The sequence below is a fragment of the Haliotis cracherodii genome, unplaced genomic scaffold (assembly GCF_022045235.1).
Source record: "Haliotis cracherodii isolate W230 unplaced genomic scaffold, xgHalCrac1.p SCAF_12, whole genome shotgun sequence".
Taxonomy (NCBI): Eukaryota; Metazoa; Mollusca; class Gastropoda; order Lepetellida; family Haliotidae; genus Haliotis; species Haliotis cracherodii.
The window spans coordinates 14,779,126-14,803,670 of NW_027266267.1; the positions used below are offsets into that span (position 1 = coordinate 14,779,126).

General features: G+C 41.5%; 1 protein-coding gene across 12 annotated transcripts in view; it reads right to left on the minus strand.

The window, feature by feature from the left end:
- The window catches only part of LOC139458196 (rho guanine nucleotide exchange factor 11-like), a 121,702-nt gene that overhangs the window by 89,216 nt on the left and 7,941 nt on the right, over positions 1 to 24,545 (minus strand). For 5 of the 12 annotated variants that reach the window (XM_071239535.1, XM_071239532.1, XM_071239531.1 and 2 more), the window contains exons 1-3: positions 19,823 to 20,106; positions 10,892 to 10,956; positions 2,864 to 2,968 (exon numbers count right to left, since the gene is read on the minus strand). In XM_071239535.1, coding sequence (XP_071095636.1) covers positions 2,864 to 2,968; positions 10,892 to 10,956; positions 19,823 to 19,929 — 277 coding nt within the window. In that variant the 5' untranslated portion in view covers positions 19,930 to 20,106. Of the gene's footprint in view, positions 1 to 2,863; positions 2,969 to 10,891; positions 10,957 to 19,822; positions 20,108 to 22,438; positions 22,615 to 24,545 lie in introns of those variants that run through there. The other 7 variants (XM_071239540.1, XM_071239537.1, XM_071239533.1 and 4 more) reach the window with 5 other exon arrangements.

A 24,545-nucleotide genomic window follows, 5' to 3' on the forward strand; every position in this document is an offset into this window, starting at 1 on the left:
TCTTATTCCGGTGGCGACCTTGCCCTTCGATCGTTCGAAGCAGTCATTGACATGAAGGCAGATTTGAGTTTGTTGATTTTCACGTCTTCAGTGAAGGGTGGTACAGTTAACATGAATGTCTTTGGCGAACAGTCTGATTTCCCTCTTCCAAAATGGTACGGACCTGATATAAATTCAGCTGATAGATCAAGGAAACCGAACCATTTTGATTGCACAGACGGGACCACGGCAGTGCGAGCGACTGTTGGTCCGATATTCAAAGCGCGGCGCTAATGTGACATCTCAAATTTTCTTATCGGTGTCGTGCGTACTAACAACATTGCGCTTGAATTACCATAAGTTGAAGACTTTCTTCCAAAAGCATCTTGAGGGTCGGTGCTGGTTTGTTTGCAAACAGAACAGCAGGCGCATGTTGTTAATGCGTATGCAAAAACATGTCAACAATGCCCATATTTGGTCATATATCAATATTCATGCGCAACCAGATTTTGCAACCAGTTTCAGTTTGGTCTGTCAACGAACGTATGTATTTACACTTTAATATATATTTACCGTGGGTAATAAATAAAATACCACACTCATTCTCGTTAGATACCATTTTTACGAAACTCGTGAACTTTCTATGGTATCTGACCTCGCTTTCGCTCGGTCAGATACCATAGAAAGTCCACTCGTTTCGTAAAAATGGTATCTGACGAGAATGAGTGTAGTATTCTCTATTTACGTCATAGGGTATTCTAAAGGTAATCCAATTATTGTTGTCAATGAGAAGGTATGAAAGACCACAAAGTATCTTTATGTCTATCTCATCTTCATCTCAGGCTAAACATGTCAACAGTCGCAAGCCACTGATGGGATGGTTTAATATTTCTAGGGGTAGGATGCAGACAGCAGAGGTACCAGAAGTCCCCAATGTGGTGGCCTAACTTTGGCTACTGTAGATCTGTAACCCGTCTTTATGATGTAGTGAAATGGTTCATCTTTTTTATGATCACATACTAGTTCTATAAACAAATCTGTTACATAAAATTGTTAACTGTGCTTTGTCTACAGGTTTTACTTAGTCTAACAGTATTTCTTATTAATGTATAACTTGGGCTTGTCACTAAAGGGCTGAAATACTGCCAATGTGACTTTAAATAAGAACTCACTCACTCAATAGCTATCAGACCCAATAACATCCTCAATCAGAGAAAGGTTAAAAACATGGTGAAAGAAAACCTTTCCCAATAATGTAAGAATAGAACTTTGGGTGTATCTGAAGTAATTAATAAACGCCAATATTACAAGACTATTATGAAAAGTATCAGTCAGGTTACATTACACTATGTGTTATCACCACTGGAAGAGATATGATGTCTTCACAATTATACAATACATCTCTAGCCATCATAACAGTCACGAAAGGGAATATAACAGATCTTGACATATTTTTCTCACAGATAACTCTTGTTTTTGTCCCTGCGATGTTACCGGAGCTGCTGTTTGAAGCTGTAAAGTATGATTGATATGTATGACGTAGAAGGAGGTAAACTTCCATATTTTATCCCTGCACTTCTAGCAACATTTGGGGCATGTTTTTCTGTCTGAATAAAACCTCTGAAAGCAGCAACCATTATACAACAGATGGCCATCAACTGAGCCAAACATTAGCTAGCAGCTAAGAAAGGGTAGAACACCAGTGTTGAAAAGGTATTTGTTCATGCCTTAAAGAAAAGAACATAAATATGTTGGACATATACACTTTCAGTGATTATTTCAGTCTGTCTGCAATGTTTTCACTGTCACAGTCACAGTCACAGTCACAGTCTGGGTGACACAGATTGCTAGTCTGTAGTGTTGCCTGTCCTGATGTCTGTCTTGGTGTCTGTCTGAGAGTCCATAAATGTCTGGTTGTCTGTCTGGGTGACAGTTTGCTAGACTGTACTGTTGCCTGTCCTGATGTCTGTCTTGGTGTCTGTCTGAGAGTCTATAAGTGTCTGATTGTCTGTCTGGGTAACTGTTGGCTAGTCTGGACTGTTGTTTGTCCTGTTGTCTGTCTTTGTAACTATCTGAGAGACTACAAATATCTGGTTGTCTGTCTGGATGACTGAGTCTCTATAAGTGTCTGATTGTCTGTCTGGGTAACTGTTGGCTAGTCTGTACTATTGTCTGTCCTAGTGACTCAGAGGCAATGAAATGTCTGTTTGTTTGTGTTCATATTGTTGGCACTGTGTCCATTTTTTTTTCTGTATCCTCCATCAGACATCAGCAAGTCATCATGCGATATGTATGCTTATTTTTCTGTCTTAGTCGAAGTCGTTGCTCTGGAAATTTTTCAAAAATCCCAAACTATCAAGAGTCACCAGTTCACCACCAGACCTATCTCTGTGCCACGTTTGGTTAAGATATCTCTCATGGAATAAAAGAGAATGAAATATGAAACCTGACCAGGGATGCACAAAACCCCATGTACCCCTCATGATCCTGCTACAACTTATAATATGTTAAATAGACAGCATGCACAGTATATGCTGGATCTCCTGACTGTTCTGAAGTGTACATACAAAAACCACACCAACACTTGGTGTGACAATCCCACAGCTCATCAGAACAATAGGAGGAATCCATATTAGAATCAGTCGCGACCCTGATGTAGTTACTGTGTTTCTACTTGCATGATGTCCCTCCAAAAGGCCATACTGTCTTGTCTTGTCGTGCTAATGTGGAAGAATCTGGTGATACATGCATTACGCTTTGTTATGTACAAAACCTCTGTTGCACAACGGACGAGGTAGATAACAGAAATGTCCAAGGGCTTCAACTGCCACAGCCTAGCCAATGAGGTTACCTCCCCTTCCACAGAATTATCTCCCTTACTTACCAGCTTTGACAGACTGTACAAACACAGGGTTGTCTCCACTAACGGTGAGACCGTAACCCTTTTCATCTCGCTGGATAATCACACATCGCTGAACAAGCTGGCTTCCTGAAACAACAACAGGGAGGAGTTAGGAACAGGCAAAGCAATGAGTGTATCGTGTCGCAGGGTTAAGCTTCATCGTCCGCAAAATCTCAACAACAGCAACAAGCACTTATTTACTTTTCTTTGAGAAATATTAATATTCTAATGCTTCTTGAAGCTTTTTACTATTTTAGGCCACCTAATTCTACATCAATGACATACTCAAATACAAAGCATATATCTAGCTGTACGTATATCCAGCATTTGTCCTGTGTTCATAAGTATCTCCAACATGTTGGACTTGACAGGTGTTTTTGTTACAAATGTTCTGCATGGAAACTTTGAGTGAGTGAGTGAGTTGGGTTTAACGCCGCTTTTAACAGTATTCCAGTTATATTGCGGCGTGTCAGCTTAATGTGGAAGGAAAGCCCAGAGTGATGCAGGTCGTTTACCACTTCGTTGAAACCCACGAGCACGGGTATGGTGCTGACAAACCTAGAAACATATTTGAGGCGAAAAGGGATTCGAACCCACAACCATAGGTTTCCAGCATGCCGAAGGGACGCAACTGTGCACAGCGAATCGCGTCGCCTTAGCGACTGGGCCACCCGTGCCCCCGGAAGCTTTGAGTATCCATGGCAGTATCATTAAGGTATGGGGCAGCTGTTTTTGGTAGTATTAGCAGCTAAAGGTCAAATGTCATGCAATGGACAAAGTCAACAAACTACTGGGCAACAGATTTGCACACAAACCAAACTGAAATATTAGTTTCATGGCTCATCAGGGATTCCTTCCCAATACTTATTGCTATTCCTCAGAGCAGACCAACAGTAGAAAGGTACATTACAGACGAAACAAAAGACCCTTGGGTGACAATGTCCATTCCTGGGTGAGTGATAAAGCTCTAGAAAGTATTGTTTCTGATTCTGATTCATTGATCTGATAATGGCTTGCAAACAGTCTTGCTTATTAGTAGTTGACTGATAATACTTTTTACCAGCATAAAACACTGCTGGGAAAGTATAAAATTCAAGAAGAAATTGTTTGTGCATTGCCAGGCAAATACATCCAATGAACTCAAAGTCAACAAAAGTATCAGCTTCTACAATAGTTCGACATTTATTGCAGGTTGTTTGTTTCTACAAGCTGTTGACATGCGTGCATATCAATGTGAACCAGTCAGCCATGTAAAGCTGGATCAATAACACATATCTGTCATACAGCATGTACACGGCCCTGATCCAACTCAATGCACAGCTCATGTTCTGACATATACGTTTATGTCAGAGCCAGAAACTCACACTTAGTGTACAGAGCTTCAGGTTGTGTCAAAAAGTGACAGAAACTCACACTTTATGTACAGAGCTTCAGGTTGTGTCACAAAGTGTACAGAGCTTCAGGTTGTGTCAAAAAGTGACAGAAACTCACACTTAGTGTACAGAGCTTCAGGTTGTGTCACAAAGTGACAGAAACTCACACTAAGTGTACAGAGCTTCAGGTTGTGTCACAAAGTGTACAGAGCTTCAGGTTGTGTCACAAAGTGTACAGAGCTTCAGGTTGTGTCACAAAGTGACAGAAACTCACACTTAGTGTACAGAGCTTCAGGTTGTGTCACAAAGTGACAGAAACTCACACTAAGTGTACAGAGCTTCAGGTTGTGTCACAAAGTGACAGAAACTCACACTAAGTGTACAGAGCTTCAGGTTGTGTCACAAAGTGACAGAAACTCACACTAAGTGTACAGAGCTTCAGGTTGTGTCACAAAGTGACAGAAACTCACACTTAGTGTACAGAGCTTCAGGTTGTGTCACAAAGTGTACAGAGCTTCAGGTTGTGTCACAAAGTGACAGAAACTCACACTTAGTGTACAGAGCTTCAGGTTGTGTCACAAAGTGTACAGAGCTTCAGGTTGTGTCACAAAGTGACAGAAACTCACACTTAGTGTACAGAGCTTCAGGTTGTGTCACAAAGTGTACAGAGCTTCAGGTTGTGTCACAAAGTGACAGAAACTCACACGAAGTGTACAGAGCTTCAGGATGTGTCACAAAGTGTACAGAGCTTCAGGATGTGTCACAAAGTAACAGAAACTCACACTTAGTGTACAGAGCTTCAGGTTGTGTCACAAAGTGACAGAAACTCACACTTAATGTACAGAGCTTCAGGTTGTGTCACAAAGTGACAGAAACTCACACTAAGTGTACAGAGCTTCAGGTTGTGTCACAAAGTGACAGAAACTCACACTTAGTGTACAGAGCTTCAGGTTGTGTCACAAAGTGTACAGAGCTTCAGGTTGTGTCACAAAGTGACAGAAACTCACACTAAGTGTACAGAGCTTCAGGATGTGTCACAAAGTGTACAGAGCTTCAGGTTGTGTCACAAAGTGACAGAAACTCACACTAAGTGTACAGAGCTTCAGGTTGTGTCACAAAGTGTACGGAGCTTCAGGTTGTGTTCCAAAGTGACAGAAACTCACACTTAGTGTACAGAGCTTCAGGTTGTGTCACAAAGTGACAGAAACTCACACTTAGTGTACAGAGCTTCAGGATGTGTCACAAAGTGTACAGAGCTTCAGGTTGTGTCACAAAGTGACAGAAACTCACACTTAGTGTACAGAGCTTCAGGATGTGTCACAAAGTGACAGAAACTCACACTTAGTGTACAGAGCTTCAGGTTGTGTCACAAAGTGTACAGAGCTTCAGGTTGTGTCACAAAGTGACAGAAACTCACACTTAATGTACAGAGCTTCAGGTTGTGTCACAAAGTGTACAGAGCTTCAGGTTGTGTCACAAAGTGACAGAAACTCACACTTAGTGCACAGAGCTTCAGGTTGTGTCACAAAGTGACAGAAACTCACACTTAGTGTACAGAGCTTCAGGTTGTGTCACAAAGTGACAGAAACTCACACTTAATGTACAGAGCTTCAGGTTGTGTCACAAAGTGTACAGAGCTTCAGGTTGTGTCACAAAGTGTACAGAGCTTCAGGTTGTGTCACAAAGTGACAGAAACTCACACTTAGTGTACAGAGCTTCAGGTTGTGTCAAAAAGTGACAGAAACTCACACTTAGTGTACAGAGCTTCAGGTTGTGTCACAAAGTGACAGAAACTCTCACTAAGTGTACAGAGCTTCAGGTTGTGTCACAAAGTGACAGAAACTCACACTTAGTGTACAGAGCTTCAGGTTGTGTCACAAAGTGTACAGAGCTTCAGGTTGTGTCACAAAGTGACAGAAACTCACACTTTGTGTACAGAGCTTCAGGTTGTGTCACAAAGTGACAGAAACTCACACTTAGTGTACAGAGCTTCAGGTTGTGTCACAAAGTGACAGAAACTCACACTTAAGGAATCAATGTTAAAGAGTAACATTGTTTGTTTTCATGTAGATGATCAAGGCTTCACTGTGAAAGACTTTCATGTATTTTCTAAAATGGTCCCCATCCAATCTTTCACACTTCACCTGGGTAATTTTGCAATTTGCAATTTTTGTAATTGTTGAATCTTGTGTAAATACAGAAGTATCACAGGAGAGTCCTGACAAAGTGACACCCAGAGGGTGGGTGAGGCGTGGTTTAACTCCACTATGGACTGTGTTTCAGTCATAGTGAGTCAGTTGGATTTCACATCGCTTTCAACAGTATTCCAGTCATATCATGGCGTGTCAGCTTAATGTGGGAGGAAAGCCCGGAGTGCTGCAGGTCTCAGGCGCTTACCACTTTGGTGAAACCCCAGAGGCAGCTATGAGCAGCGCCTAAGGCGACTGGGCCACCCATGCCCCCTGTTTCAGTTATATAATGGTGTGTTACCTGAACACAGGAGAAATGCCCATTGTGACACAGGTAATAGACGTTTGGGGAAACCAACAGACAACATCATACTGGCATGGTGCTGACAGACCCGGGTTTAGGGTTCACACCCATAGCCATGTACGCTACACCAGGGAAAGCAAGACTTGGCTTCACAAAAGCAAAAAGCCAAGGACTCTTCCACCTGACATGATAGAGGACTAACCACCTTGCTACCCACAACAGTGTGTGTGAGACACAACCTCTCTTCCACTGCTTCAACACATTTCCTCCTATGTGTACACCTTCCATGATAATAGCATCCTTCTGTGGCAACACCTGCCATATCAATCAGGCAGGACGACCGAGGTCACACACATCCCTGTTTACACAAACACCTTGCTGCATATGACACATAGACTCATGAACAGACTGCACTTGTCCCTGTAACATAATCATCGTTAAACAGACTCATCAGCCATTATAGTAGAGACAGAAATAAGGACAGATCAATAACTAGAAAATAATGATTGGAAATGAAAGAGATGGGAAACATAATATAAATTGTCTTATCAGAATACTTGCTGACAAAACTTAATATGACAATAATGATATTGTCGAATACTTTTAACACAAACCATCTGCTGGGAAACACTGCGACAACAGCTACAAAGGCCTTGAAATCCTACCAAGACCTAAAATGTTTATAGACTTAGGGTCCACTGAATCACATATCATAGGAGAAAACCTCAAGGAGCCAAGGACCATTTATTTGGAACACTATGCTGTATACATAACTTCATCCTACCATCAGGGTCAAAGTCATGAAAATGGCCTTACAATTTGAAAACAGTCAATCCTCAATTTCATGATGGATTGATTGGAAACAAACCTACCATACCAGTCATCAATGGAATACATTAATCAGAAGGGAACTAATTCAAGTTTAGTTCATAGAATAACTCAAGTCGAGTTCATACGAGACTGTCTCAGACTCTTCCTGGCAACATTTATACTTTCATAATGAAGTTCATAAAAACACCTATGAACTCTTTATTTCTTATGCTTAGTTCAATACATAAAAATAAGTAAGAATGGTTCAAAACTTGCCTGAATTTTGCATTCAAACTGTGTAGCAAACACCACCAAATAATTCAGTTGCTTCTCATAAATGTTTTAAGTGTAATAATTTCATTTGTATTCAGTTATCAGCAAATCAAGGAAATTTTCCCCACCCAAAAACATGAATACATGAATTGTAATGACAGTTTAATAGTTATCTGTCACCCATGTCAGGGGTCTTTTTAAGTTTCAGGAAGTGTTTTCAAAATATGTTAGATAAATATTGTTATCATTTACTGCTACTGATTGGCTACACAGAACATCGTGAACTATTTGATCCAATAGTATCCACAGGTAGTATCTACAGATAAACATATACTCCCATGTAATCTCCCCAGCATCGTGACCAAGGCGTGTACCTCTTACTACCTATCGGCACACAACAATTACGGACATCTACAGACAGACAAGGCATATCGCATGTGTACTACACACCCACACCTCAAAAAGCACTTCCTTCTGTTTGAATGTTATGTTGTGGTGTAGTAGTGGCCTGTATACTAGAGTGGGTACCAGACAACCCAATGGTCGATAACATAAGCATAAACCCATCAGGTAAGACAGAATCCAATCGACCAGGTCGGGGGGTTTAGGCAATCAACACATCACATCAGGTAAGACAAAATCCAATCGACCAGGTCGGGGGTTTAAGCATGAACCCATCACATCAGGTAACAGAATCCAATCGACCAGGTCGGGGGGTTTAAGCAATCAACACATCACATCAGGTAAGACAAAATCCAATCGACCAAGTCGGGGGGTTTAAGCAATCAACACATCACATCAGGTAAGACAAAATCCAATCGACCAGGTCGGGGGTTTAAGCATGAACCCATCACATCAGGTAACAGAATCCAATCGACCAGGTCGGGGGGTTTAAGCAATCAACACATCACATCAGGTGAGACAAAATCCAATCGACCAGGTCGGGGGTTTAAGCATGAACCCATCACATCAGGTGAGACAGAATCCAATCGACCAGGTCGGGGGTTCAAGCATGAACCCATCACATCAGGTGAGACAGAATCCAATCGACCAGGTCGGGGGTTTAAGCATGAACCCATCACATCAGGTGAGACAAAATCCAATCGACCAGGTCGGGGGTTTAAGCATGAACCCATCACATCAGGTGAGACAGAATCCAATCGACCAGGTCGGGGGTTCAAGCATGAACCCATCACATCAGGTGAGACAGAATCCAATCGACCAGGTCGGGGGGTTTAAGCAATCAACACATCACATCAGGTAAGACAAAATCCTATCGACCAGGTCGGGGGTTTAAGCATGAACCCATCACATCAGGTGAGACAGAATCCAATCGACCAGGTCGGGGGTTCAAGCATGAACCCATCACATCAGGTGAGACAGAATCCAATCGACCAGGTCGGGGGTTTAAGCATGAACCCATCACATCAGGTGAGACAGAATCCAATCGACCAGGTCGGGGGTTTAAGCATGAACCCATCACATCAGGTGAGACAGAATCCTATCGACCAGGTCGGGGGTTTAAGCATGAACCCATCACATCAGGTGAGACAGAATCCTATCGACCAGGTCGGGGGTTTAAGCATGAACCCATCACATCAGGTGAGACAGAATCCAATCGACCAGGTCGGGGGTTTAAGCATGAACCCATCACATCAGGTGAGACAGAATCCAATCGACCAGGTCGGGGGTTTAAGCATGAACCCATCACATGAGGTGAGACAGAATCCAATCGACCAGGTCGGGGGTTTAAGCATGAACCCATCACATGAGGTGAGACAGAATCCAATCGACCAGGTCGGGGGTTTAAGCATGAACCCATCACATCAGGTGAGACAGAATCCAATCGACCAGGTCGGGGGTTTAAGCATGAACCCATCACATCAGGTGAGACAGAATCCAATCGACCAGGTCGGGGGTTTAAGCATGAACCCATCACATCAGGTGAGACAGAATCCAATCGACCAGGTCGGGGGGTTTAAGCAATCAACACATCACATCAGGTGAGACAGAATCCTATCGACCAGGTCGGGAGTTAAGCTAAGCATGGGGGCGACACAGATTTTTCCTCTCACATTTGCTATACACATGCTACAAGGTGCAATGAGGTTACCTAATCATTATTGTATGACAAAGACTCCCACATTAATACAATTAGCAGTACATTTGGGTTCTCACTGTGACTGTATGGAAGTAAACGTCTATATGGCATTTAACACAGATCACTCCCTCACACGTTAATCCACACTGACCTGTGTCACTGTCTACTGTGTATATGTATCTAGCAAACCCAGCACATCATTGAATTGTCCTGACTATGCAAGTCGGTGACTGGTACAATTCTTGCTGCTTGCTTAATTAGGGATACAACTGTGTCCCTGCATAGTAAAGTGTGTCTGTCTGGAAACAGTTGCAGGTATTTACCAAAACAAAATAAATTCTGCATTCTCTCAAAAGTGGCCAGTCTGCATGCACATATTTCTGGTAAAGTTCCACTTAAATTGTGTTAAATTCAAACTTTTCTTATGCCTAGTATCAACTGTCCTTTCTATTGTAGATTTTCAGCTGATACTAAGTCATGTCATTGTGAGAAGAGTGATAATGACAATAATGTCAGGTCGTGATATTTAATCTTGCATTTTACATACATAAATGGAAGAAAGTTACAACCAGCACTAGAAATTAACTGGGGAATTCTCAAAAAGTGGCATAATTTATCCTCCTTCCTCCCCTTCTCCGCCGACCATTAAATCTGTCCATATCATAGCCGCCCATACAGTGTAACTCCATTTCTCCTGCCTTCTGGATGACGTTCAACGAAAAAAAGATCTTCAAATACATATAATATATACAGACAATTTATACAGACAATGTATATAGACAACAGGTGTCTGGATCAATAGATACATACTGAATAAATGTGGGCCTTAAGATAAATGAATTCCAAAACAGACTGTCTATCATGGATTTTATGTATCCTAGCTGCAGGATCTGCTCCCTCAATTGGTCTGGGCAAGTTCCTTCAGGCCTTCATTTGCAGTGTGGCAGTAAGAGAACTTACCATCTGGAGAGTCGTCTTTCTTGGGTGTGGTCACCTCCTCCTTGCTGCCACTCAAGCTGGACAGCCTGCAACACAACGGGAGATGGTCAGGAAAATATGCATAGGAAAGTGGCATATATCTCACCCAGGTGGGCAGTCAAGTCAAACATTACAATCAATAGTCGATAGTGAGAAACAGGTGACATACAAGACAGGTACATCCTACCAAGGTGGGCAGTCAAGTCAAACATTTCAATCAATAGTCAATAGTGAGAAACAGGTGACATACAAGAGAGGTACATCCTACCAAGGTGGGCAGTCAAGTCAAACATTACAATCACCGGTCGATAGTGAGAAACAGGTGACATACAAGACAGGTACATCCTACCAAGGTGGGCAGTCAAGTCAAACATTACAATCAATAGTCGATAGTGAGAAACAGGTGACATACAAGAGAGGTACATCCTACCAAGGTGGGCAGTCAAGTCAAACATTACAATCAATAGTCGATAGTGAGAAACAGGTGACATACAAGACAGGTACATCCTACCAAGGTGGGCAGTCAAGTCAAACATTTCAATCAATAGTCGATAGTGAGAAACAGGTGACATACAAGACAGGTACATCCTACCAAGGTGGGCAGTCAAGTCAAACATTACAATCACCGGTCGATAGTGAGAAACAGGTGACATACAAGAGAGGTACATCCTACCAAGGTGGGCAGTCAAGTCAAACATTACAATCAATAGTCGATAGTGAGAAACAGGTGACATACAAGACAGGTACATCCTACCAAGGTGGGCAGTCAAGTCAAACATTACAATCAATAGTCGATAGTGAGAAACAGGTGACATACAAGAGAGGTACATCCTACCCAGGTGGGCAGTCAAGTCAAACATTTCAATCACCGGTCGATAGTGAGAAACAGGTGACATACAAGAGAGGTACATCCTATCCAGGTGGGCAGTCAAGTCAAACATTACAATCAATAGTCGATAGTGAGAAACAGGTGACATACAAGAGAGGTACATCCTACCCAGGTGGGCAGTCAAGTCAAACATTACAATCAACGGTCGATAGTGAGAAGCAGGTGACATACAAGAGAGGTACATCCTACCAAGGTGGGCAGTCAAGTCAAACATTACAATCAACGGTCGATAGTGAGAAGCAGGTGACATACAAGAGAGGTACATCCTACCCAGGTGGGCAGTCAAGTCAAACATTACAATCAACGGTCGATAGTGAGAAGCAGGTGACATACAAGAGAGGTACATCCTACCCAGGTGGGCAGTCAAACCTTTCATAAGTTGAACCCACAGACTTATCCCTTCACTATGACATCATATGAGTTGAATCTAACGAGTACACAGCTCATTTTGGACTAGAGATTTATTTGCCAGAACTAGATTTGGGGAGAAAACAACCCCATCCTCCAGACTTTAAATTGTCATGACAACCCAAGTTCAGAACAGCAGACTCAGAGTGGGCTGAGTCTTAGCACCAAGACCACTTTGTGGCATGGGGCCCAGATGTGTCACAATTTGAACTTGAAATTAGGCAAATAAAAGATTCTAATCTAAAAATATGAGACAGTGGCCAATTGCATAAGCACACGGTGTAAAGTGTTGACAAGTGGGAATCCAGTTTAGGAAACCAGTATGTCAAACTCAATGTCTATAGAAAAACAACAAGTCGATGATGACACAAATAGCAGTCAGCCTGAATAAAGCAATTCTCCAAATACACATGCATAGCCACGCACCTTCCCCAAAACCAGCTTGCTCTGAAACATCTGCATTTATTACCAAACATATGTGTTAATGCATAATACAAGTACTGAGTTACAAACTTTACCACCTGTCTGTTCAGCGCTCATAGATACAGAATATTAACAGATAATTATTGATTCACCTGTACAGTTTTCAAATGGTAGAAATGTTGAAACGCCATATAGTATAATTAGTGTTTTTGTGTGAGCTTAACGTCTAACAATAGACAGGAGAATCTACATATATACACAGCCTGCGCTGAAGGCAAAAAGTAGAGTGCTGCCTGATGGGTTGAAGGCATGCTTCTGCGGTACACGCCAACAACACAGCAGCACTGCACAGCTCTCTCCGGGATCTGCGAAGCTCATCACCAGTTTTCATCAACAACCTACACTCACATGTTTAACTTTAAGCCTGGGAATCAAACATATGTTTTTCAACTCCTTGAACCATTTCTGGCAAGTGAAGTTATAGAGAAGGCAGAAGTATGTGTTACAGCGCTATGTATGAAGTCATTCTGACGCAATACAACGCACATATCAATGTTAATCTCCTGTTCACATGGAAATTTTTACAATTTAAGTCTCAAACATTAAATCAAAGGACAGTATTTGTGGCCTGTATGTACATCTAGATGGTAGGTCGTGGCGTTGTGAGATTGTCAACACGTTGTTCATATTCACCAGGGTTCCCCTTCATGCAAGAATCCCGTGTATTTGACATGTAGATCTAGGAATTATCATCACACAACGTTATCAAATAACGTAGGAAATATCACTCAGTTGATGTTGTCATCATTTTCCCAAAAGTCTGCAGACTCACAGCGCACTGTTTCAAATCAAACATGAAAGTCAAGGGGTACCTATGTATACATACATGAAGCTCTAACAGTAAGAAATTAGAGTGTCCCTAGGTTCAATCACTATAAGAGAAAAACTCAATTATCCCAGTGCCCCCTAATTTCTAGCTGTGTGATATGTCATCATGACCCTCATGTTCTAAAGCCAGGCAAACCCAGTCCTCATCTGCCTAAAGCACAACAGCTCAGTTCTCACTGATAATTCCACAGATTATCAACAGGATAAATAATGAAAAGGGATACAGCCTCAAACTGTAAATTTTGAGATGACATCAGTTTATTGGTGTGACCTCACATGAAATGGATGACTCACGGAGATGTATTACCTGAAGGTAGCATCTGGTGTCTGTAATAGCATGACTGTCAGTTTAGAAAAGTTTGTCAACAGCCCATTATGATGTTCATACATAAATAAAACTCATTTTGACCTGAATGCTCATACAGGAACAAAGATTTTGTCACTAGTCATGAGTTTGTAGCTAGTACTGCCACACTGATTTATAATATTCAAAGCATTGAGAACAGAAAAAGTGTAATAGCTCTCAATGTTACTTGCCATTGAGAACTACCATCACTGGATTTAGAGCTAGTGGACTACCGTGAACTTCGAAGACAGTCATATCTGACTTCTTGTCATACAAATATGCAGAATACCCTTTTACAGTGGTTACTTCCCTTTCCATGCCAGGATCTGCTGATTATAGTCTGGAATCACAGATTCACTCTGATTATGACCCTTGGTCTGGAAATCAACAACCTGCATAACCTGTTTCTTCCATGATACTAACTGAAATACTGTTTTAAACCCCAACTCTCTCACTAGTAAGCTCAGCTGAAAATTGTCAATATCTCAAAGGTTAACAGAAGATGATTCTGAAAAAGCTAATTGAACATTATAGATTCAAAAGTTTTTAGCTTTTTCCTACATTTGAAATAAGTTGCTAACTATGACCTGATACGATTACCAGACATGTATTGTAACTGATACTAACACAATGCATCAGCAATTCAATCCTGACCACATAACAGGGTGATGCATCCATTATCACACTCTGGGTATGTATATATATAACGGTATTGATTGATATATATACTGATAAGTATTGAATTGCAGCATCCTGCATAGAAATTCATCTGCAAGAATACTCACATTTAGACAGAGTTATCATAGAGCAGACATTTTTCAGGTCGCAGTTCACTCAAACATTTGTAGACCTGTACAGGGGTCAAAATTAACATAAGTCTGCAAGTCCAAGAAGAGCGAAGTTCGGTAAGGACCAGAGACATTTCCTTGTGGACTACCACAATTTTTCACTATTAGGTAGAATGCTCCAAAGCTTAATCTAGGGGGGTCAAGATAAGACTCCAGCATATTTTTAATGAATACGAAGAAGCAGCAACAATTTTTTTCCAGTTTCCTTGGTGCTTACTAAACATTGGGAAATTATTGGTGAGAAAACATTTTCTGTAGCGATGTGTTTTGAAGAGGTGGGCACAGGGTCGATCATGCAATGTGATTCATGCAGACGTTATAACTACAGACAAGACCAATAAAGGATATCGTAGGATCACTGAATAAAATCATCTTTTGTATGAACCACATAAAACATAATCAAATAAATAAGTTGCAAATAACCAAGCTAAAAATAGAAAAACACATGTACTGATAAAGATAATCTTAAAGAACATTATTTGGCGCCCAGCCATAAGGAAACACTGTGTTCAATTCAAAGCCATTAAAATCACTTGGCATTATTATAAAAAAAAATCCTACATTCTCCTTTCTAACCTATTATTCAGAATATCCCAGAAACATTCCAATCGTAACTAAATTCCTACAGAAAGTCAAATAAAACTGCACTCATGCTTCAAGGATGCTTTTCTGTTGATTTTCACCTGTTGATGACCTACATAGGTTTACAGCACCTGACAAAGGAGGCCGTCTATTTCCTCTGACAGACGCCTGGTACATGTTGTATCAGTGCTGCACTCCCAGGCAGTTAAAACATTACTTGCAAATCAATCAAGATTTAACTATGAAATAGGCAAGGTGATCACCTATCCCTGCTAGGCTGGTATCAACTTATCCCATGTTTTTGTCAGGATAAAGTGTACTGGTTTTCCTAATTTGGAGATTGTCAATGTCAATACAGCCATGTGACAGGGAAACAAAATAGTTGCTCAAGTCACTTCACTTCCTCATTGCTCTATCATTTCCTAATACCAGCATGGTCAGGCCATGTCCATACAGTGTACAGTGTGTGATTTCTCACTTAGATATTGGAACAGATAATAACAAATTCTACATAAACTATCATTGTTTCCAACAGTCTTTCTTTTATGGAGTTAAAACCTGGGTAAACAAACACATATTGTTAAAATAAACTTATATCAGAAATACACTGATAAATGACAATTTATGAGGGCCAATAACAAAGTGTTCATCAATGGAATTCAACTTCTACATTCTATATACAGCCATGAAAGAATAAAGAAGTTGAAAACCATTAGTCAATCACTTGCCTGATAAAGGTACTGGTATCATAATATCACATCGAAAGAATAAATTCCCCTTTGAGAAATCAAAGATGTCACAGACAGTCATCATCAATAGGACAGCTTCTAAAATTTAAAGATAGTGAGCTGCACTGCTCCAAGGTCAGGAAGGAAAAAGTCCTGGAGTCCCTATTTTCCTAATGCTTGTAATTAGTGACATTGACTTAATGAAATCTTGAAATTTCAAATTCTTCGGAGAATGGTACAAAAAGATACAGCACAACCTGTGCTAACTTGACTGGTACACTGTTTCTGTGGGTTGTTATGAAATGATACATGCCATACAGCAGCCCTGGTGCAGCCCTGGGTGAGTAGGGTCTGACTCTCAGCACTCCTCCACTCACACAACCAAGCATGACCAATCACCAATGAAAGTCACCGCACTTAAGTGTGATAAGCCAACAGTTTAACCACAAGGCTACTCCACTACCCTCAGATGTCATTTACCATTAACACACATTCACACGTCTCCATCACACTGGCGTATCTGTTGCTATCATCCCTTGTTGCTATACCTTCCCATCCATAAAATACAGTTGAATTACCTCACAGCATTATAATGATTAGCAGATAGCATTCAGCGGCAGCCATTCAGGGAGTGTCAGGAAAAGTTGGGAGCACACTGTACCAGTGAATCACCAAGCAGTTTCGGAAATTAATTAATGTCATGGTGTCCTTGTCAGGGTGTCATCAAAATGTTAAAATGTTGAAATAAATGGGGCCCTGTGAGGTCATAGACAGCGTTAGAAATTGGCACGAGTCCTATAATCCTGCCAAACTGCCCAGTAGTTAAGGTATCCTGAAGACGGGTAGAAATTTGCCCTTTGTAAGGGTTTTCAAGATGTTATCATTATAAGGACTAGTGGAAACTGTCAGTTTCTATAACTAATAAGCATTCTTCAGACAGACTTGAATCTGTCACCCCAATAAACTGTGTTGAGGAGAGTTGGCTCCTTGAGCATCACTAGGGCACACTGACACATCACTGCAGCTACGATGCTAGTCCCACTAGGGAGATGTAGTTCAGTCAACTAGCCAAATCTGGACACCTGATGCCTCTTTCTGCCTCATCATAAATTCACTGAAACAAACCAAATGGCCCTGTTGCTTAGCATGTTCAACCGTTTCAGTCAAATTGCTCTATAGTGGCTGTGGCCATTGAATATTTGCTATACATGGTTAAGGCATGAAAAGTTGAAAGATTGAAATATCTCTGTGCAACAGAGGAATCGTTCACTATATACTTGATTGTGGTGATTGTGAGGTCTGTGATTTGCAGCTCTGTAGTCTCCTATTACATAAAAAAACATGTTCAAACTGATGTGTATGTGAATGGTATGTTCAGTGATGTATGTTAGAATTGACACAGAGTGCCACAACATCCCACAAGTAGTTTTACATTTTTTTAACAAACAGAACATTTACCAATACGTAACTTTCCTTAAACCATGGCTTCTTTGTCTTTGACCGTGGTCTAACTGACTGAATTGTTAGCACACAGCACCAACACTCCACTGATACAGTCCAATACACAGCACATCGCTCCACTGATACATTCCAATACACAGCACCAACACTCCACCGATATATTCAAATACACAGCACCAACGCTCACTGATACATTCCAATACACAGCACCAACACTCCACGGATACATTCCAATACACAGCACCAACGCTCCACTGATACATTCCAATACACAGCACCAAAGCTCCACTGATACATTCCAATACACAGCACCAATGCTCCACTGATATATTCCAATACACAGCACCAAAGCTCCACTGATACATTCCAATACACAGCACATCGCTCCACTGATATATTCCAATTCACAGCACAGCGCTCCACTGATACATTCCAATACACAGCACAGCGCTCCACTGATACATTCCAATACACAGCACAGCGCTCCACTGATGTATTCCAATACACAGCACAGCGCTCCACTGATACATTCCAATACACAGCACCAACACTCTACTGATATATTCCAATACACAGCACAGCGCTCCACTGATACATTCCAATACACAGCACAGCTCTCCACTGATACATTCCAATACACAGCACAGCGCTCCACTGATACATTCCAATACACAGCACAGCTCTCCACTGATACATTCCAATACACAGCACAGCGCTCCACTGATACATTCCAATACACAGCACAGCTCTCCACTGATACATTCCAATACACAGCACAGCGCTCCACTGATAAATTCCAATACACAGCACCAAAGCTCCACTGATACATTCCAATACACAGCACCAACACACAGTTCTGACACCCAGCACCAAAGCTCCACTGATACATTCCAATACACAGCACCAATGCTCCACTGATATATTCCAATACACAGCACCAACACTCCACTGATATATTCCAATACACAGCACATCGCTCCACTGATATATTCCAATTCACAGCACAGCGCTCCACTGATACATTCCAATACACAGCACATCGCTCCACTGATATATGCCAATACACAGCACAGCGCTCCACTGATACATTCCAATACACAGCACAGCTCTCCACTGATACATTCCAATACACAGCACAGCGCTCCACTGATACATTCCAATACACAGCACAGCTCTCCACTGATACCTTCCAATACACAGCACAGCACTCCACTGATACATTCCAATACACAGCACCAACACACAGTTCTGACACCCAGCACCAACACTCCACTGATACATTCCAATACACAGCACCGACACTCCAATACATAGCACCGACACTCAATAATACACTCCAAGAATGCACAGCGCCATAGCACCACCATAGCACCAACAAAGCACCAACAAAGCACCAACACAGCACAAACAAATCACCACCTCAGCACTTACACAGATTTTACACTACTGGTATGTCTCAAAAGAAAACCAACTGCCATAGGTAAGGGCGAAGTTGTATGAGAACATCCTTAATAGAAATTTCTTCATTAAAGACCTTTAGTGTCAACTGTCAAGTTTGCTTATTCTTGTCGACATCATGAGCATCTCTTTAGAGACAGTGTTGCTTGTTCGTTTCTTAATGACGTACAGAACTGTATTTCAGCTATATTCCTTTAAATAAATGAAACTGAGCGGTACAAACCAGTGGTTGATATTATGAGCAACATTACATGCCATTTGATGACACACAATCAACCAACTCTATGGGCCTGATCATCTGATCCAACCAAATCGCCTGTTACAACATAAAGAGTGCTAGGACCCAGGTCCATGCAGGGCTCAGAGATAGAAGATAGCCTTGAATTTGGAATGTTGTCCACTGAGTACAAGTGGACATAAAGAACTTGCTTACATGTACAAAGTCTATTTTTAAGTTGCTGTTACCTTGCCATAAACAATGCTGAAACCACAATAACAGTCACTGATGTGTGAAATCCACATCCATAGCAGTCGAGTATATAATCTAGCAAACCGATACCGTATGAATGTGCATGATAGGATCACAGTGCACAAATCCTCAGTGAAGGGAGCTGGATTAGGACACCTCCTTGGCTGTGACCTATACCAGACCCGACCACATGCTGAGCTGCATATTACAGTAAACTCTCACCAGCATATGTTTGATGTAACCAGACAGTGAGTACACTGCCATGGGACACCAGTGGGAGGAGATGTCACTGAACAACCACAACATAACATGATAAAAACAATCTACAGTATCAGATGTGGTTGGTATGTTCAACATGTGATGAGAAACCTCTTGACATGCTTGGGTGAACACAACACAATAGAATATTCTACCTTTTCCTAAAGGGATTAAGATGTTCCGCCCTATGGTGATGATTTAGAAACAAACTTTCATGCGATCCAAACAGATCCAGAGATCGCCATTTCTTCCCAAGTGGCATAATCCAAGAGCGCTTCACAGTGTATATTCCACAAGTCTCTGAATCATGGTGGCAGCGATGGGGTACACTGGGATGTGGTTTGTGACTAACTGTAAGCCCTGTCTTCACTCAATGCACGCCCTCCTGCTGACTTGACCCATATAGACTTCACACACACCACACTAGCTCTCAGTCCACACAGGCTGTGTAGGATAGGCCTTTGTCACTGCTAAACATGTGTAGCCATACATGAAAAATTTCTATAGTCAGTTTCACAATAGCATGCTTCAGCTATCGGCTTGTCCATGGGTGCTCAACTGAGGCTATAGTCTCAAGTGTATTTGGTGGCAAGATTGCCATGACGTTTTCTGTGTATCGATGTAGAGTTTTCTATCTTTAGGACAATACATCTCCAATATCTTATCATCCATCCAGGGTTTGAAATTAATAGAAGTCTTCCAGTCAAAGACAAGGAAAATTCAGGAAAGATCAGTAAAATTACCTTGTGGACAACCACATTAACCATGGCAACTCTGTTCGAGATCATTTTTGTGGACAAGGGAAATCTGTTTGTCTGTGTGTACATAAATATTACAAGCGTCTTCAGGAAAAAGCTAGTTATTTAGGATAAAGACCTGTATATGTAGTCATATGGAGGCATGAAATTCAAATGTAGAGCTGGATAGGAAGCTGACTGGATTCAAAGTCATATGAGACAGTTCATACATAGTGCCACTGGCAACACAACCTCATCAATACTCAGTGGCAACTGCAAAGTAATTCTCAACTTACCTCTTCAAATATTTAAGACTTCTTAGAGAAACAATACGAGCTGTATTATTTTGCCAGTTGAGGACCTTTACAGTTAATCTGCTCTGTTGGTCTATTCGACATATTCGACATAAACCATACCACATATAGAAAGTCAATTTTTATCTATTTTCAATACAGATACATGTGACATTCACAGGCCTGATTGATTCCCTTAGGCCACTGATTACTGGGTAGTGAACATGGTGAAGCTGACTAGTCTATGAAAATAGCAGAAGAGGAAAGATTCTTTTGAAAAAAAAAATTACAATTGTTTTAAAGAAATGTTTTCATAGACTGATGTGTTAGTCTAGTTCTGTTACAATTATTAAACCTACATGTTTAGGTACACATTCTTGATTAAACAAACTTATGAATGGCAGAATTACCGTGAATGAATAATTAATCAAAAAGTGTACCAAAAAGGTCAATGTCTGCATATCACATTTTCAGCCAATCAAATTCCAAGCAAGTGCCATGACAGAGGTTGATAACAATTTGAATGCACGGTATCACATGGGTAACAAGTCGGGACATGATGTAACTAATAACAAACTCTTCATTCATCACATGAAAAAACACCCCATGATTACTCTGAATCATGTTACTGGAGCCAGGTAGCTGTTTTCATTTGTGTCGAGTCTGTGAGTGAGTGAGTGAGTATGGTTTTACGCCGCTTTTAGCAATATTCCAGCAATATCACGGCAGGGGACACCAGAAATGGGCTTCACACATTGTACCCATGTCAGGAATCGAACCGGGGGCTTCGGCGTGACGAGCGAATGCTTTAACCACTAGGCTGCCCGACTGCCCTGTTGCGTCTGTGATGCGGGAGTGTAGTATCGATGCAGAACACCATAGAGTGTAACACTATGCATCACAAACTGTCTACATTTGGACAAGACAAAGCATTATCATTATTATCAATACAAGATGTTACCATGCTACAAATCTGACATCTTCTGCATGGTACCTGCACTCTACTACAGGTCTAGTCAAAGTTCTTTTGGTCTTGGAAGCACAGACTGTCACCGTACTAAAGTCTTTAGAAGTTGGGAGAACATGGAGAATACATGACAGTTCTGAGAGTTGGGAAAAAGCATAACACTGTTACTACACTCATCCCTATGCAAGGCAAAGCTACATTATGCAGTACAAAGTGTGAGGTGAGGTGAAATGGGGTTTAACGTCGCGTCCAAGATTAATGCACTTAGTCTTATATAGCGACGTGCATGCACGTGTATGTATGTGTGTGGCTGCTTGTACTAGTCCAGACTGATGCCGATTTAGAGTGCTAGCACACTGAGATACCATGCCGCAGTTTAACATGAATACCCCACTCAGACACAGTATACTGACTCTGAGCCGACCAATCCTTGTTTTAGCCCCTTAATGCCGAGCGCCAGACAGGGTAACAACAAGTACCATCTTTTAACGTCTTTTGATATGATGCGGTCGGGGATCGAACCCCGGACCTTCCGCTCTCCGGGCGGACGCTCTACCACTAGACCACGGAGGCGGTGCAGTACAAAGTAGTCATGTATATATGAGTATGATCATTACACACGCCTATCTTCAATATAATTACACATTTGACAAGCCTAACGCATGAGTGTTCCAGCACCTTCAAACATCAACACTAGTTAGTACAAAAATCAAAACAGAAAAGTACATGGTAAGTTCATGCTTCAACACTAAGGAGTGCACTAAGACAATTTACCTACTACAGCTACATAGAAAGCATGCTGACATTCCCCCATCACCGAGGTGTGCACCAGTATGGTAGATGTATCCCCAACAGTGACGCAGTGCTGGCCAACATCACCAGCATATTATTTCCTTACAGCAGTTGACTACATCGCTTATCTCACACCAAACGGAAAACAGAGGCTTCTGTCAAGTACCCGCCCTATCCTTGTTTGATCTTGTGGCAGTGATGTGAGTAAGGCAGTGCTGTGAGCAGGCAGCAATCATGTGCAGTTAGAATTCATTGGAAGTAAACAAACATCCTATTTTGGTAACCTGAAAGAAAACAGTAGCAACATTTTGCTTCTTTGGCTCGCCTTCTGGTTTTCTCCTTATTTGAATATATTTAATGCAACTTCTCATTAAACATGTTGGGGCATATTTAGGAATGTCAGATATGTCTACCATGTCAGGACATTATGTCAAGAGCCCGATACAAGTGAGCGAGTCAATGTATGCTGATTTATGCCGAAGTCAGCAACTTGTACAAAATTGGATCTGGGCATGGTGGATGAGGCACATCAGTGGTTGAAATCAAGAGCATCTCATCTAGGGTATCATGGTCAGTGAATTGTGTTATTCCTCAGTACCTGCAGCTAAGCATGGTCAGTGAATTGTGTTATTCCTCAGTACTCACAGCTCAGCATGGTCAGTGAATTGTGTTATTCCTCAGTACTCACAGCTCAGCATGGTCAGTGAATTGTGTTATTCCTCAGTACTCACAGCTCAGCATGGTCAGTGAATTGTGTTATTCCTCAGTACTCACAGCTCAGCCTGGTCAGTGAATTGTGTTATTCCTCAGTACTCACAGCTCAGCATGGTCAGTGAATTGTGTTATTCTTCAGTACTCACAGCTCAGCATGGTCTGTGAATTGTGTTATTCCTCAGTACTCACAGCTCAGCATGGTCAGTGAATTGTGTTATTCTTCAGTACCTGCAGCTAAACATGGTCAGTGAATTGTGTTATTCCTCAGTACCTGCAGCTAAGCATGGTCAGTGAATTGTGTTATTCATCAGTACCTACAGCTAAGCATGGTCAGTGAATTGTGTTATTCCTCAGTACTCACAGCTCAGCATGGTCAGTGAATTGTGTTATTCTTCAGTACCTGCAGCTAAACATGGTCAGTGAATTGTGTTATTCCTCAGTACCTACAGCTAAGCATGGTCAGTGAATTGTGTTATTCTTCAGTACTCACAGCTCAGCATGGTCAGTGAATTGTGTTATTCCTCAGTACTCACAGCTCAGCATGGTCAGTGAATTGTGTTATTCTTCAGTACTCACAGCTAAGCATGGTCAGTGAATTGTGTTATTCCTCAGTACCTGCAGCTAAGCATGGTCAGTGAATTGTGCTATTCCTCAGTACTCACAGCTCAGCATGGTCTGTGAAATGTGTTATTCTTCAGTACCCACAGCTCAGCATGGTCAGTGAATTGTGTTATTCCTCAGTACTCACAGCTCAGCATGGTCAGTGAATTGTGTTATTCTTCAGTACTCACAGCTCAGCATGGTCTGTGAAATGTGTTATTCCTTAGTACCTGCAGCTAAGCATGGTCAGTGAATTGTGTTATTCCTCAGTACCTGCAGCTCAGCATGGTCAGTGAATTGTGTTATTCCTCAGTACCTGCAGCTAAGCATGGTCAGTGAATTGCGTGTTTCATAATGGAAACTCCACCATGATACAGCCTTAAGACCTTTCAGAAAGATAAGGTTGGTTGATGTGATAAACCAAGGATCCCATCTGGGGTGACTCTGTGATTCAAATCCGCAGAGTAGCTGCTAACTACTATCAGCTAACTACTATCCCAGAGATTGGGTTGTTGGAAATTTTCCTCCACCTGGCCACCTGTCAGGCAAATAGTTTTAAGACTACTTACGTATTCAGTTTTATCATAACTTCTTGTAGATTTTCAAGAAATTGTTTGCAATATTTCAATTGAATAAAGACGTTGTTTTTGCGATGTTTCAATATTTGTAATGTCTGAAGGCGGGCAGGTAACTTTGAAGATGGCCTGTCAACATTTATGGGTCAGTTGCCAGACTGTCTAGTTGGGTTTTAAAATTATTTCAAACACTGTATAAT